The following is a 16,959-nucleotide window of genomic DNA, read 5'->3' as shown; positions in this document are numbered from 1 at the left end:
GTAATTAGTTCCTTTATGATACATGGTGTAGATAGACTTAACAGCAACATAAGTATCTTGAAGGCCACCAACACCAGTGCACACTAAAATCATAGAATCACAAAATCATGCTTTGGACTGGAAGGCACCTCAAAGATCATCTAATTCATACCCCCTGCCATGGGCAGGGACACCTCCCACTAGACCAGGCTGCTCAGAGCCCCACCCAACCTGGCCTTGAACACTTCCAGGGAAGGGGCGTCCGCAGCTCCTCTGGGCAACCTCTTCCAGTGTCTCACCACCCTCACAGTAAATAATTTATTCCTAATATCTAATCTGAATCTACTTTCTTTCAGCTTAAAACCATTGCCCCTTGTCCTATCACTAGATGTAAAAAGTCCCTCCCCTGCTTTCCTGTAGCGCCTGGAAGGTCCCTATAAGGTCAAATACCCAGAGCTTACCAGTATGGAGATGGTTTCAGCAGTTCACATATTTCTGAATGAAGTACCTGACCTTTCTGGGTCTGAAAAAGCCATACCCTGATAACAGATTCACCCCCTCTCCCTGCATTCATTAAAAAATGTTGCAACATCAATGCCACTGAAATTTCACAAACAGTTCAAGGCAACTTCTCACAAATGCCTTCACAGCATTGGCAGGAGTCCTGGAGAAGGAAGAGTTCATGGAATAAAACAGTGAAATATTCTGGGGAGATATAGCATAATTAAATTAAATACTTTGCATCAGTTAAAAAACAGAAAAAAATCTCTTTGGTTGACTGATATACAAAAAAATCTGTAGTTCCTTGAAAGTTTTTAGGAAATTACAGTTTTGAATACATTGCTAATGATTTGTTTTGTTGTGTTTTGTTTTGTTTCTTTAAACAACTTTTTGTTCAAATTTGTCATCTGCAGCCTTCAAGCTATAAACAAGCCCCAGTTCGTAAAGAAGCATCCCAACACAAAATGTTCAGACTTAACTTCCCCTACCTCATTTATTCTCTATGCCTCAACCTGGCCCCAAAACAAATAAATAATGAAAATTTGCTAAAAAGCACTTTTTTGTGTGTGTTTTGGAGTGGAGGTCTCTGTGCTCTAGGGAAAACCTTGGCCTGCATTTTCTGATGAAATATCTCTTTCATATTTGTGCAGCTGCTGGAGGTGTTTAACAGCACATGTTGAGAAAGACAGACACCCTAACTTTATTTTAAGGAGTCCAAAATAATATGTATTTGGATAAGTTTTAGTAGGGAATAGATGTAGGGAAACCCATAAGGAATGTAAAGAATGTTTCTCTTTCCAGGATTTTTTTCTGTAACACCATTAACAGCATTCTCTAGTATCTTTGCAAGCTCCAGTCTTGATAATTCTTTCCAGTTACAAAAGACCATGTATCACAACACAGAATCATAATTTACTGTGCAAATCATATCCTTTATGATTTAATAATGTTCTTTCTCCATGAAAGGAGATGCTTATCATTACTTGAGTCCTGTTGGCCAACTGGCTCATCACTGGCTGCCCACGCAAAGTCTACATAGCTACTAAATATATATATATTTTCTGCTTGATATTCTTCTCCAGAAGCGATGTTAGCAATGTTGGAGGCAATAGTTTTTTTCTGCTGACTACATTTGTAGGTTATCTCTTGCAAAGCATAGTGAACTAAGGCAGTTTCTTTCAGCAGTACATCTGTTTATTTGGGATGGTCCCTAGAGATTTGATAAAATTCACAAATCAGACGTTGAACCTCTCAGGTCGGTGACAGGTGACTGCTGAGTCTAGCAGTCCTTTTTCTCCATATATGATACGTGACATACGATCCCATTGCATGATTTCTGGCAAAAATGGCAGAACTGGTGTTATTTCCTGAAGATTTCATACTACTTACCGAAATGGTGAGAGGCACACAGTGTAATTTCCAACTTCTTCCTCTGCCATGGAATATTTTGCTCGTCTTGTTGCTTTCTCTTTGGAAACCCTGTTTGAGTCATATCATAGAATCACAGAATGGTTTCTGTTGGAAGGGACCTTTAAGACCATCTAGATCCAACCCCCCTGCATGGGCAGGGACACCTCCCACTAGATCAGGTTGCTCTGAGCCCCATCCAACCTGGCCTTGAACACTTCCAGAGATGAGGCACCCCCAGCTTCCTTGGGCAACCTGTGCCAGGGTCTCACCATGCTCACACTATAGAATGTCTTCCCAATGTTTCATCTAAATCTCCCCTCTTCAAGTTTTAATCCATTAACCCTTGTCCACTCACTACTTGCCCTTGTAAAAAGTCCCTCCCCAGTTTTCCTGTAGCCCCTTCAGGTACTGGAAGGCCGCTATGAGGTCTCCTCAGAGCCTTCTCTTCTCCAGGCTAAACAACCCCAGCTGCCTCAGCCTGTCTTCATAGCAGAGGTGCTCCAGCCCTCTGATCATCTTTGTGTCCCTTCTCTGGACTCACTGCAACAATTCCATGTCCTTCTTGGGTTGGGGGCTCCAGAACTGTACACAGTGCTCCAGGTGGGGTCACATGTGAGCAGAGTAGAAGGGGAGAATCATCTCCCTTGACCTGCTGGCCTCTAAGGCTTGCTTGTTTTGAAAGGCCTTATAATTACAGTCTCAGTTGCGTGTAAGTACAGCTGCTCTTTAATTTTCTGTGACTCGTAAGGCACTGCTTGGTTCCTGCCTGACCCCACAATGTCTTTTTGCTCTTACTTTGTAATGTTAGTTTCCAACCTACGTTCTCATTTCAAACATACTTCTGGAGCTATATCCTGCCTACGTCAGGCCTACAATACTTTTTAACTTTCAGACTCCTACTCACATTTAATTCTGCTTTATGTTTTCTATTCTTGATGCTGTATCTATAGATGTCTTTTGTTGCCTGTTTCCATAAACCTACTTCAGTCCCCTTAGAACTTCCCATTTCTTCCTTTCCATCAGAACGTCATTATTAATAAGTAAGATGCTTATAACAAGACTCCTTTGTTCTTTGTGGAAAAGATACAAATGTTTTTCTGTCAGCTGCAGTGCATTCAAATCTGCAATAACCTTTATCTCCTTTTTTGCTTTGCCTTATAATCTATGAAAAAGCAAAGAACTTCAACTTTAAACCCCAGCTTTAAGCAACTAGTCCTAAAACCACCTTTAACTCTTTTTCTCTACTCTCCTTCACAAATAGTAAACATGCATGTACCCAGTTAGTTAGCTGTTAGTTAACCACTGAAGGGATGTGCTGCCCAAAGGGGAAAGCAATGTGCAGTTGTTACTGGGGGCTGCACTACAAAGTGTGTTTGGAGGTGTGCTGTGGGAGGGAAGTGCTGCCTCCTGTTTGTGGGGGTGGTTATACAAGTGTGACCATGCACAGAAACACAGCCAGGAGGTATTTCTTTGGGGACCCAGGTTCTACCTGTCACAGAGCCAAGATCTCATCTTGACAATGAGAGAAATTATCTCACCTGTTGTATCATAATCATCATACCTGTACTGTGGGATGGCTCAAACCTAAGTGCTGAGGCCAGGCTCATAATAAGAGTGGAAAAAGCCAGCAGTGAGTGGAACAGGTGACCTTGTCCTCTCCTGACTCCTTTGTGCCCCCTGATAGGTTTAAAGATTCTTTATTTTTTTCCAAAGCTTCCCTGAAACCATGAATCTGAGTTATTTGAAATGTGTATGTGGGGCTGTTTGCATTACCAAATGTTGGGGGTTTTTATTTCCAATGGAAGGAAGAAAGGGCCCCATGGTACTCTGCAGTTAGGGACAGCAGTGGAGATGTTGTGAAGCTCTGTAGATGCTGAAGGGGCCCATGGAAAGGACTTCTCAGAGCGAGAGCTGGCAGACTATAGCTACCAAACTGCTGCCCAGAGGTCCTGGCCCAGTGGGCCAGACAAGCTTTCTCCAGTTCCAGAAAAATGTCTCCTTCGGGAGCTACTGAGATCTGCTGGGCTCACTCTCCCTCATAAACAATAAATCCTTTTGCTCTCCAACCCTGCCCTGAGCCTTTACTCTCAATACAAACATGTCCTCTACACATTCCCACACTGCAGAGAGAAACAGAAAGGCATTAATCCCATCCCTTCCCCTGTGCACTACTGAGCCAACAAATGCTATTTTAATCAAGTTTTGGAGATCTTCATAGATCATTAATTTTCTTCACATTCAGTTTCATAAACCTCATTCCCATTATGGAAGGAGGCAGGAATTGAGTAGACTGTAGGCACATGGTTCTTACAAAAATGCTTCTTAAAACACTTCTAAGTGGTCCTAAAGTAATTGTAGTAACTTATTATGTATGACATCAAATTTCCCCTAAAAGGGCACTGTGTGTAAGTTCACAGTCTATGTTTAGGAAGACTGTTTTCCTGCTGAGTGGTAAAGCTAACATATAAATAACTTGATCATCCCAAACTGCTGCTGATATAAAACCTCCTCCTAAAGTATATCAGATGTCACCATGTGTTCCTATGAAAACAGACAGCCTTCATGTCTGTAGCTGTGGACTGTAAAGCTAGCTGATATCTTTCTAGATGAAAGGTTCTTGACTGTTTATTAATACAGCCATATTGGCCTGAATTCCTTCCAAACCTTTGAGCCTCCCATTTTCTATAGGGCTGATGCCTCTTGGAGGCCAAGAGCCAGCCGAGAGGAGACACCAGAGACAGGGACTTAGCCAGGATTACACCTGAGTACATCCCTAAGTCGCCGCTGTTTGCCTCTGCCTTTTCCATTCTCCCCTTTCCAGGCAGCAGTGCTGCCAGAGAGTGGCTGTGGCAGTTCCAGGCTATACCGCTGTGGCAAACAAACTTCAGTTACTTTTACACCCACAGAAAAAGCAAACCAGTAATAATTTACAAAACTTTAAAAGTACACTTAAACCTTTGAGAAAGCAGAGGGATCAGCCGAGCTCTCTCTGATCATTTTAGAGATCAGCCTCTAAGCCTGTTGAATGGTCTGCGGTCATTTTTTACAAGGTATTTCATAAGCAAACAACACCACAGGCTATACTGCAAGTTTACACAGGGCTATGGATTTGGAGAGAGCTTCTTGGGACACATAGTGTTCCCTTTTCCCAACACAGTGCACAGACTTCTACCCAAAGAGCCTCAGATTTAATCCAGGGTTTCTCATCAACCTTCTGAAACATGACCTATCTTTTAAGCTGCTCTCAAGCTACCTCTCTCCAATTAAGGAGCTGGGCTGTAAAATGCCACATCCTGTACCCATTTGGCTTGGGTATTTAATGATTTAATGAGCCATTGTGGTAGAAACAAGGTAATGTCCTCAAGCCACCATGGACTAATCCGTTATTCATTTTTTTAACTCCCAAATCATTCAGCTAGCAAACTCACACCATCAGTTGCACAAATCTGCTCTCTCCTTGAAGGGTTTCTGCAGACAATTTTTTTCTGACGGTTTTGTGTCTTTCATAACTCAGGTTAGCTGGGCTCCAGCAGCTATGGGGTGATGGTCTACCCACCCCCATGTTAAATGCCCTTTTCAAAGGCAGATGATATTACTAGGAGGTTAGAACTTTCCTTCTTAGTGGCTTGAAATGGAAGAGCTGTGGGTAGGGCGAAGGCTGAGCACCAGCCTCCTTCTTCCCACCCTTTTCTGCAAGTGGGTATACGTAGCCTACATGGAAAAGAGTAAAATAGCTTCTCATGTTTGCATCCCTTCAGTGCAAATTTTTAGGGATATGTTTGGAGATGTTGGCAAACACTTTCCTCTTTCTTTCCTCCTCCAGGCTGTGCCTACTGGTAATACTTTGAGAAACAGCAATGTTGGGGGGAGATCCAAATCCTCTTCTTTGACATTTCCCTGCCTCTCACTAAATAGAAAGTGTCACAATGGCTTCTAGGGATGGCCCCTAGAAACAGTGGACAAACACTTCTGGCACACTTTTCCATGATTTGGCCTTGTGATTTTAAATCCCTTTTTACTATCCTCCTTCCATCCAAACTATCCTCTGAGCATCCAGTACTTTCAGGATTTCTTCTACCAAAGCTCATATCCTCTGGGTAGAAGTCATGCAATCGAGTAACAACATCCTGTAGGGCCTCAGCTCAAGGTTTTCTCAGATAAAATCTGAGGAGGCACTCAAGTAGAGCTCAGGTTTGACTTAACAGCAAAACAGTGGTGGATTTCTTTCAGTGCTCTGCTGCTCATTTCCTTTTGCACTTCGTCAGCCCTGCTCCTCATATTTTATGAAGACATTAAAATACCACATTAGTTGCAAATATAATATGGCATAAACAATTCACTCAGCATGCTGTTGGAGGGGAGTGTAGAATGGCAATTGAACTACTGGCAACCAGAAAATTTTTAAGAAGGATAAATTATGCCATAGCCACACTGACACTGACATGCTTTGAGGTTAAAATTGTTCTGAGCTATTCTCTTCTGAAATAATTGCCTAGCTGCAAACACCTCTGGAACAGTGACTAGGACACAGCAGAGCTAAATATGTGCTCAGACAAGAAACAAAAAGGCTGGGAATTGATTCTTACTGGTGTAGAGTTTCATAACTTGCCAGTCAAAGGAAAATGCTTAAGACAGATCTGGATCATGTAACATAGAAAAGACAACACTTTTTGAAGGAAACCATGACAATAATGCTGGTGTTACTGTTAAAATTGAAATATATGCCTAATAAGCACATTAATTTGATGGACAGTTTTTCTTAAGCAACTATAAGCACAAGAGTAAGAGGATCTTTCAGGATGACGGTTTTGCTTTAACTACTACTTCAGTACTATCAAACTATATACCGAAATGTGACTTTCTCAAAAAAGAGAACCAAAGTGATGCTGTGTTTAATGGAATATGAGAGAATAATTAGAGATGGGTGGTCAGCAGGAAAAACAGCAGGAAGAAGGTACACTGTCCATCCTGGAAATGCCTAGAGAGGACAATTTGTGTGGAGCATAGCAGAACCGTCTATTAGGAGCTTGGAACAGACAAGAATGCTTGACTGGGAGTGTTTTGTTGCCCACAGGTTGCTATCCTGCTACCCCTTCACTTAAGTGGGAAAAATGTTCAGATGCAAACCCCTGCCAGCACAGTCTTTTCTTCTCACACCAAGACCAGAGGAACCATGCCAAGAACTTGGCTATGTAAAGTAGCATGCTCCTGAAGTCAGAGAGAGGTCTAAGGAGCCTCCTTCAGATTCCTTATTCACCATTTTCTTCCTTATTTCTACTCTTCTTCTCCTAGGAGAATGTTTCCAGCCATGAGAGTGAAAATTACAGGCTTGGATCCCCACCAGCAGTATTATATTGCCATGGACATTGTGCCTGTGGATAACAAGAGATACAGGTAAGCTTTTTAGGTGCAGAGGTAGGAACTTTGTGAGAACTTACTGTCCATGACAGCCTAGGAATAAACACATGCTATTACACACCCCTGCAAAGGTATGTTGGAGGAGACCATCTTGACTTACACCAACATAGTTAATTTGACCACAGTAATGAAACAAAATCCAGAGGTTTGATATACTCTCTTGCTCTTTTGGATTGAAATCTTGCTCTTTTCAAACAGCAGTTTTTAATCAGGGGGATCTCTAGCATTAATTTCACAGTTGACATGATTAGCACTGGCTGTTGGAGGGAACGGATGACTGGAGTTATCAATGGGGAATCTGGAGCCTCTAAAATTACTTCAGCAAGAAAGAAATCGGCAAGTAGCAGCTGAACCAAGATGAGCATCTAAGATCTGGCCTGAACTTAAATGGGTGTTTTTTATAAAAAAGCATTCACTATCCAGCAGAGCAGGGAACATGGGGATATGGGTCCTGACTTACAGTGTGGAGCCATTGAGGAATCCTCTGGTGAATATCCACCAGGGATTTAAGCTGAGCTGAGCTGACAGAAAGAAGATTTTTCTCTGATATTACTGGGTTTCTTGATCTTAAAAAGTCCTCTGGAAAACTCATGGTTCTCTACATCCCAGAAAACTATCCAGACAGTGGTGATTTATCTGTACTCATTGAAAGACCTTTGAGAGCAAGTCTTTTCCCCAAATAGTCTTGACTGCACCACATTTCAAGGATTCAAGAACTGATCCTCTGCTTCAGATGCTAAATGTTATATTTTTGTTCTCAGATAGTGCAGAGTGTTTTTCAGAAAAATGCATTTCCTGGGAAGCATCAAGATAGTGTCTGATACTCAGCTGGATGGTTTTCCCCTTTCTTTGAGTGTGGTTCTGACAGCATTATCATTGAAAAGAAATATATTTTCATATAGTTTGTTTCTTGCTCTGCTAGAGCAAACTAGCAATGGAAGGAACAGATTCCAGATTTTTTTTCATTTCTTGTGAAAATACAGGAAATGAGTCACTGTTTGTAGGTGAGGACTGAAATAGCTTACCAGAGCTGAGTAGAGACCCAGTGAGGGGCAGCACAGGGCAAAACTTGGAGGTGTTAGCAGAACTGTTTGTGAAATTCTTTAGGCTTTAGGAGGCACAGGACAGAAAGAAAAAAAGGTATCTAGGCAAAGCTGGGGTAGAGAAATTTATGGCATAAAGAGGATGGGTAGATCCGGAACACATTAGATCGTAAAAGATCAGGAATATAAAAATTATTTTTCCCTCTAATGCCAACATTTGTAATACTATATGGAATTTCCTATTTTGCAACATTTTCAACCAGAAATTCTGTTTTATCTGTTGTTCTAGTGGTATCCATTGGATTTTGCCCTTTCTGGCTGAAGACACATGTTTTGCACAGTCTGGCATGGCAGCCAGAGCAGATTTCTGGAACTTACAGGGCATTTTTTAATATTTTCAGAGAGGGCTTTGTTTACCCATATTTTCCTGCCTCTTCCTCTGGCTCAGAGAGGGTTAAGGAGCTGAGAAGGCACATGTGGCAGCGTTTTACATGGAAAATAACTGCAAAGGTGGTTTTAATAAGGAATCAAGTCTGAACAAGTGGCTCAGGGTAATCTGGCTTTCATTTAGAAGGTAGGAGGTTGCAATAAAGCACATTCTCCCCTGACTGCAAATAAGAGCTTGGGGTGTGTGTGGTAGGGTGGCAGGGGAGGGGGAGCCCTAGAAATGTTCCTCCAGTGAGTGACAACTTCCCTTAGCCATCTCCCCTTCCTCTTTCAGGTATGTGTATCACAGTTCCAAGTGGATGGTGGCTGGTAACGCTGACTCCCCAGTGCCCCCAAGGGTTTATATCCACCCTGACTCGCTGGCTTCTGGAGACACCTGGATGAGGCAGGTGGTCAGTTTTGACAAGCTCAAGCTGACCAACAACGAGCTTGATGATCAAGGCCACGTAAGTAAAATGCTAATCCTAGTGCCTGCTTCCCCAGCCTCACTCCTCTCAGACTACAAAGGGTTCTGCTGATGCTTTGATGCTTCCGTGTCCTGCTGAGCACAATCTATAGCTACTCTCCAGAGTTATGGAGGACTTTTCCTTACTTCAATGCTTTTCTTCAAAACATTGCTTTGTCCTATAAATTGATGAAGCACCTTCCTCTCTGGTCCCGACACAAACTTTGTCTCATGTATGCTTGTAAGAGAAGGGTGATTTTCTTCATATCAGCACTTACTCCATCCCTGCTTCCTTGTACATCTGGATGTAGAGTAGAATATTAAAAAAAGAATTTAACACATTTTTCCTTCTTTTGCTTTCTCTTCAGATTATTTTACATTCAATGCATAAGTACCAGCCCCGTGTTCATGTCATCCGCAAGGATTTTAGCAGTGATCTTTCTCCTACAAAGCCAGTTCCTTCAGGAGATGGGGTGAAAACCTTCAACTTCCCTGAGACTGTCTTCACCACAGTGACAGCCTACCAAAACCAACAGGTAAAGAACCTTCAGGATCCTTTTTTTGGGTGTTCATAAAAATATTCATGTGCTTTCATGCTTCAGACATAAGAAATGTAGCTCAAGAATGGTGTAAACTTTTCAGAATCACTGGGTTGTTGTTTTTTCTGCACAAAAAGAAAATGTTTGCAATGGAGTACTATGTAAATATGAGGTGTCTAGCCAGAAAACCACCTGGCAGAAAAGGTGCCTGCAGTTTTTACTGTAAAGTAGATGAGATCAACTGTAAACAAATGCATTGTGTTCATGTTTTCTTGCTACCTTATGGTATAAACTACAGTGTCCTGTCCCCACTGTAATTTTAAGGCAGTACAAGTAGTCCATCTCTGTTATCTCACGAAGAAAACACATAGCTGGTCTTTTTACTAGCTGGGAAGAAAAAACTTGTAGAGAGGAACAATCTTACCAATTTGTTGACAAAAGAAGCCTTTGAACATAAGCAGCAGTAGTCCGTGTATTAATTCACATTAATATAGTTCACATCTTTAGGGTCCCTTCCAACCCTAGCCATTCTATGATTCTATGATTTGATTCAGTTTTTGCACAGTTCCCAGTGGAGAGTGTTACTATTGACTCCAGATATCCTGAAGAAAAGATTTTGCCATGGTGGGATCCTATCTGTAGAGACCTTGACTACTGTCCTTTGATCTGCCCTTTTTCTTAAACTAGTCATCATAAAATCATTAAGGTTCGAAGGAACCTCAAAGATCATCAAGTTCCAACCCCCCTGCCATGAGCAGGGACACCTCACACTAGACCAGCCTGCACAAAGCCTCATCCAACCTGGCCTTGAACACCTCCAGGGGCTTCCACAACCTCCCTAGGAAACCTGTTCTGGGACCTTACTACCCTCACGGTGAAGAATTTCTTCCTAATATCTAACCTAAATCTCCCCTCTCTCAGTTTAAAACCATTACCCCTTGTCCTATCACTATCTTCTCTGATGAAAAGCCCCTCCCCAGCTTTCCTGTAGCCCCTTTCAAGTACTGGAAGGCGCTATAAGGTCTCCCTGGAGCCTTCTCTTCTCCAGGCTGAACAGCCCCAACTTTCTCAGCCTGTCTTCATCGCAGAGGTGCTCCAGGCCTTGGATCATCTTGGTGGCCCTCTAAGGACCCTCTCCAACAGCTCCATGTCTTTCTTGTGCTGAGAGCACCAGAGCTGTACACAGCACTCCAGGTGGGGTCTCACCAGAGCAGAGCAGAGGGGCAGAATCCCCTCCCTGGCCCTGCTGGCCATACTTCTTTTGATGCAGCCCAGGATGCAGTTGCTCTCTGGACTCCAGCACACACTGGTGGCTCGTGTTGAGCTTCTCATCTACTACCACCCCCAAGTCCTTCTCAGGACTGCTCTCCAGCCATTCTTCCCCCAGCCTGTATTTGTGCCTGGGGTTGTGCTGAACCAAGTGCAGGACCTTGCACTTGGCCTGGTTGAACTTCATGAGGTTGGCACTGGCCCACCTCTCCAGCCTGTTAAGGTCCCTCTGGGTAACACTAAGAAATGTAATCTCAGTGCACACTGGTGTTTGATTACAGAATTCCCTATCTATCCCTATTTTCTCCAAAGCTATGGTATTTTTAAGAGGGTATTAATTGCAGGAAAAGCATGAGCATTTGAGAATGTATGCATTCAAGAACGTAAGCATTTGAGCCACTAGCAAAAACGTGGAAAGGCCTTGCTGTGGATTTCACATTTACTCTGCATGCTCCTTCAGTGGCCAGTGACAGGCTATGCTCTAGTCTTGGAGAAGGTGGCCTGATTCATGGCTTCTGCAGGCAAGTTCATTGCACGCATTGAGTGCTCCTTATATCCACCCATTCCTTTTGCAATCTCCTTATGTATTGCTCATCTGCCGGTTATCTCTGCCTCGGGGATTCCTCTCAGCCTGCACACCGCCCCTGTCATGCTTTGGGCTCGGTGTGCTCCTCTTCTCTTATTCATGTACATGTACTCCCTATTTTATTCTCAGGTGAGTGGTACTGTGCACACCCCATTCCCCTTTCCTGCCATTCTCCTTCCTGGGGCAGGGGTTGTGATGACATTATAAGGGCTGTGTAAGATAATTTTTTCCCAGTCATGGCAATTTTTTCCCAGCCACGCCGGTGGAGCTTTTTGCCATGTCAATAGTGTGTCCACTTAGAAAGAAAAGGTACTGTTATAAGCTAGGATGAGGGTATGAACCAGCTTGGAAGAAAAATCATCTGTTATCAAGTCTTTTAGGGAAATAAGTTATACAATTTTCTGCCATAAATTGCAGAAAAATCTTGAGTCAGAAATGGTGAAGTAAATATTTTTTCCATGACAACATCTGTGCTTCTGAAGAATGACTTAATGAACTCAGTCTGTGTAATTATATTTATTATTCTTGAACTGAGAGACAGACCCATGTCGAGTCAGCTCAGGGCAGATTGTAGTATTTAGCCAATTTATAACAATTGTGAATTGCAACAATTTGGTGAACTGTTACAGAGTTTTTATTTTGCAAAATTTAAGAGAGATCACATGTGCTCGCTGCAGTGCTCCCATGACTGCTTCTGGATGTGCATTTCTAACTTTTTCTCTGCCTGGTCCTCTTGAATTGACTTAAACTGGAGTCGAAAATGAATCAAGTATTCCAGCAGATAAAAAATACTGCAAAGTGATGGTAGGTTTGCTGTCATTGCAGCATTTGAAATTTCCTGCCCCCCTTGCCCAAACACCACAAACTTGTAATTGTTGACCAGACATGGAAAGAGGATAGAGAAAGGAGAAGGAATGACAGGAAAGAAACTCGTTGTTCTTCTCTAATTACCAGACCTATAAGACATAATTATGCAGGTAAGGGAGGTGCTAGGGAAGCGATCTCTGTCAGGCACTGACTCTGTAAGCCACCTACCTCACTGTGAAGAAAAACTGAAATTTCTTTCTGTCTTTCTGAATTCCAAACATTTGGGCATTTTAGCCCTGCCAAATTGCTGGGTGGATTATAAAAATGTAAGTGAAGGAGTTTCTGATGGACTTGAGAAACCTTTTCATTAAAAATTAAATTTAAATCCCCTGAATTTGCCTGCATGCCCTTCAGTGGCTGTAAAGCTTTGCCTTACTGGGAGAAGCATCTCTGGAAACAATCGTAAAATGTTAGTAAATCCACCACAGGGATTCCCTCTGCTGTAATTCCATCCTCTGCAGAACATATCTGTCTCTGTACACACAAGTCCCTGGACAGCTGCAAAGTCAGGCTAGCAGAAATTAAGTTCACACATTAAGCTTCTGCAAAAATAGGAGCTGCATTCCAGATTTGAGGTTAATATCCAGAGTAAGGGCTTGGTTCTGATGGAAACAAACCACCTGCAAATCCCCTTCAGGTCAGTCTGTATTATACTATTACCTTTTGAGCAGTTTCAGCAAAAACACCTCAAAATGATGAGATCTGGAGATCTCACTCTCACTCCAGAGACGAAGTCTCTGGCACAAGGTAAGACTGGTATAGGGAAGCTCTTGTGACACATGGGGCTGGGGAATAGCCAACAGGCAGTATGATGCCATGGGCTGTAGGGTCAAAATCCCAATATTATTTTCCATAATTACCAACATGAGATTCATGTCTAAAAATAAAGCAGGAAGGAAGATTCCCCAAAAATCACTAAGTCCAGCTTTTGTCTTTTTTTTTTTTTTAGAAGAAGAAAAAAGAAAGAAAGGAAAAAAAAGGTTTCCAGACCAGAAAACCCTTGAAGCAGAACAGCAGCATCTTCTGTACATGACTGGGTGGCCAGCTGCCCTCTTTGGATAGGCTGTGCTGTTCTGGCCTTTTTCTCCTTAATATTGTTTGAAGGTCCATGAGTGCACCCAGCTGCCTGGGTATTTAGAGTGTTGAGGCTGGAATAACCCAGGTACCAGCCAAATCTGAGCAGTAGGCCTGTTTCCCAAGGCTATTGTTGAGTCATAAACTCCTGGGCTTTCACGCCTGGGCCCAAGGTGTGCTTCTCCTTTAGGAGCAGCTTCTCAGCCCCAGCACTGTGCTAGGTTTCCTGATGCTGCCAGATTTCTGCCTCTGGCACCATTCATTTGCTAAGCAGATAGTCTTAGCAACTTTAGTTGGCAGGAAGGGCAACTTTAATATAATTTTGGGGAAATGTGTGAAAGACTGTCTTCCAGGTGGTTTGGACAAGAGTGGTAGACATCATTAATTTTCACTTGTTGAAAGAAAGAAAAAACTGGGGAGATCAACTGATTCGCTTTTTCTTCCTTTGTAGATCACCAGATTAAAAATTGACAGAAACCCCTTCGCTAAAGGTTTCAGAGATTCTGGGAGAAACAGGTAAGAGTTGTTTTTTTGTGTTTCCTCACTGATCTGCTCTCTCCTTCCCCTGATGAGTGCACAGGGCTGTGTCGAAGGCCAAGGAAGGCTTTCTGTGATCCTAATTCATTTTTACAGGAGAAGTTTGCTGTAGACTCTTTCTTAGAGGAATCAGAAGGACTGTTTTACTTTGACTAAACAGATCCAGTGTAGAATGATGGTTTCCTTAGAAAATACTTCCCAAGGTAGTCAGCAGGACTGAACTCATTTCTTCTTAGAAGTCTCCTCCTGTGCTGCTCCTACCTCTGCCTGCCTATTGCAGTCCCAGACCTTGACAGGGAGTTTTAGATGTTCTTAGACAACATATCTGTAAAGATAACTTACTGCTTTCCTTCTTGACAAAATTTTTTCTGTGGCCCTACTTTTTTTGCTGTAATTTCCTGTTCATTGCTACCTCAATACCTCTGATGTTGCTGCTATCTTCAAGGCTGTTTTCATTTGTATATAAATTTTGCTGCTCTTTTGTGGGGTTTTTTTTTTGTTTGTTTTGTTTTTTCTGTTAAATGATTAATTTATTTACACTTGTTTCTGTTATTTCCATGTTCCTCTGAGCTTTTCCATTTGTCATTGAGAAACAGATTTCAAATGTTATTTAGAGTCTCTGGTAAGTTATTAGTAATGAATCTTTAAGATGCCTTCCAACCTGAACCATCATATGATAAACTGCTCATGTGTTACTGATATGGTGCCATGATATTCAAAGAATTAGGTAAAATAAATTAACTTGTAAAGATACTGTAGAATTTTGTTAAAAATATAAATTTTTTTGTTACTAAAATGAAGAACATAGAAAAATGGAGGATTAATCAATAGGTCACAGGCTAACACTGCAAAATAGTGAAAATTGCAGGAAAGGAGACCTAGACACTTTTGCTTGTTAGTTATTCTATGTAGAGCAGGCTGAAGGAGATCTTAAAATTTTAATTTTCACAGGGAATTCACAAACCTGGAACACAAATACTTGTTTTTTATTAGAAGAAAAATAAAGTTTCTGATAGCTTTGCAGGATAGAGGTGCAAGAACATACAAGTTTCAAACTATTTCAGTTTTTCTCAATTTTTTTTTTTCATTTTGACTTGCTTAATTTTGTCAGGATTTTTATGAAAAGATTAAGTAGAAAACCTTATACATTATTTAGAATACATTATATTTTAACAACACAATAGTAAAACAGGAAGTTTAAAAAAAAGCCACCACAACAAACCACCAAAACTATTGTATTAGTAAAAGACATTACAGAGTTATCAAAAAAATAATGAAGTCCAAACAAAAAGTTTCAACTTTTTCTGCCATTCATGAATCCAGCGGAGTGTGCAGCAGATCTCAGTCTTTCAGATCTACATGATGTGGGTATCCTCTAAATCAGCATGGCAAAGGCTTTAATCATTACATTAATTACAGAATTAGACATATATGACTACAAGAACCCTAGGGTTGGAAAGCAAGGCTCTGAGTGTGCAGACCAGAGTGAAAGCCATGTGCATAACCCTCCTTTGCTGTCCCCATGGGCACTGTAGTTCAGTGTTCACTTGCATGCTTCTCTTCTGCATGCTCACCAGGACCTCTGCCTCACTCATGGTTTGTGTGGGAAGTGTTCAGTGACTGGGCGAGTGCCCCCTGTTCCCATCACCCCTTTCAATGCTACACGTTCTGTGGTCAAAAAGATGACACCTTACTGACCCAGCCACGTTCTACTCAGCTCCTCTGCTCTCATCTTACTTTAAGCTCTGCAAAAGGATGTTACCGCCCTTATTTAATTTCTACCATGAGCTCTAGTTTTGATACTTAAGGCATATGGGACTTACTCTGCTCTTCTCTTCTGGGTGGGGGAAGTAGTGTAGACACTGGGTAAAGGTGTTCCCTGTGTGCAGAGATGCAGCTGCACTGGAGGCTGGGCTTAGAAGAGGGATTGATACAGTTCCAGGTACATGGTGGGCTAGATGAACATGGAAGGCATTAATAAGGTCCGACCTCAGTGAATTTGGACAGTTTCATGAAAAGGTTGGGAATTACTGATCTTTGTGGCTCATTGATTTAAGAAAGGGCAGGAAATTGCTACATGGCTGCAGCTGCGGGGAGGGCTCAGTAGGGCTCTCTGCTGATGTAAAGAGGAATTAAAATCTTTAAGGTATTACACATCAAAGAGAGCAGCCTGAGGCTTTGGGAAGAAAAAACAGGCAAAGGTATTTGCAAGCATATACAGCAGTCAGGCGCCTGCCTCACAAGCAGGACTCTGACTAAGGTTGCATCGCAGTTGGCAACTAGCAGAGGACACTCCAAGGCTCAGCTGCTCCCTTTCAAGAGGACACATGCATGGATGTACACATGGAATGGGGAAAAGCCTTAAGGTCCAAGCTGTGAGAGGAAAGGCCTCTGCAAATGGGACTTTTTAAAACCATGCTGGCTGGTTCCTCTTCCCCTTGTGAGTTTTTCATCTCATCAGGATTGGTGGTCAACCTGTGTGATCATCATGATGATCCGTAGCTTCCCACATCCTCACAACTTTGGTCAGCTACAGTCCATCAAGCTGGAGCTGGAGGTCATCCCACTGAAAATGTAGGCCCACTTTGAAAAAGAAACAGGGTAACTTGAAAAAGGGCCATTTGTGAAGCAGTCAAGTGTATGTCCAAGGGATTTGCTCTTTAAGGTCTTAAAGAAAAAAAAAGTGTGGCAGCAGCAGGGGCCACAGAATGTCTGTGGCTGCTCTGGGGCATCATATCCCAGCGACACTGGGCTACTGAATCAGAGTCATGCCTAGAGTTTATTTCCCATCAAATGATGGGAAAAGGACCAACACACCAACAACGGAAAAATACCAGAGCACGG

At 42.2% G+C, this 16,959-nt stretch overlaps 1 protein-coding gene across 3 annotated transcripts in view; it reads left to right on the top strand.

The window, feature by feature from the left end:
* TBX15 (T-box transcription factor 15) overlaps positions 1 to 16,959 on the top strand; it is a 100,364-nt gene that overhangs the window by 59,256 nt on the left and 24,149 nt on the right. For all 3 annotated transcript variants that reach the window (XM_051608437.1, XM_051608436.1, XM_051608438.1), the window contains exons 3-6: positions 7,183 to 7,284; positions 9,073 to 9,244; positions 9,612 to 9,779; positions 14,030 to 14,094. In XM_051608437.1, coding sequence (XP_051464397.1) covers positions 7,183 to 7,284; positions 9,073 to 9,244; positions 9,612 to 9,779; positions 14,030 to 14,094 — 507 coding nt within the window. The remainder of the gene's footprint in view (positions 1 to 7,182; positions 7,285 to 9,072; positions 9,245 to 9,611; positions 9,780 to 14,029; positions 14,095 to 16,959) is intronic.

Source organism: Apus apus, chromosome 1 (assembly GCF_020740795.1).
Source record: "Apus apus isolate bApuApu2 chromosome 1, bApuApu2.pri.cur, whole genome shotgun sequence".
In the NCBI taxonomy this organism is placed as follows: domain Eukaryota; kingdom Metazoa; phylum Chordata; class Aves; order Apodiformes; family Apodidae; genus Apus; species Apus apus.
Note: the sequence above shows the minus strand (reverse complement) of the source record. Positions and strands in the feature narration are given on the sequence as shown.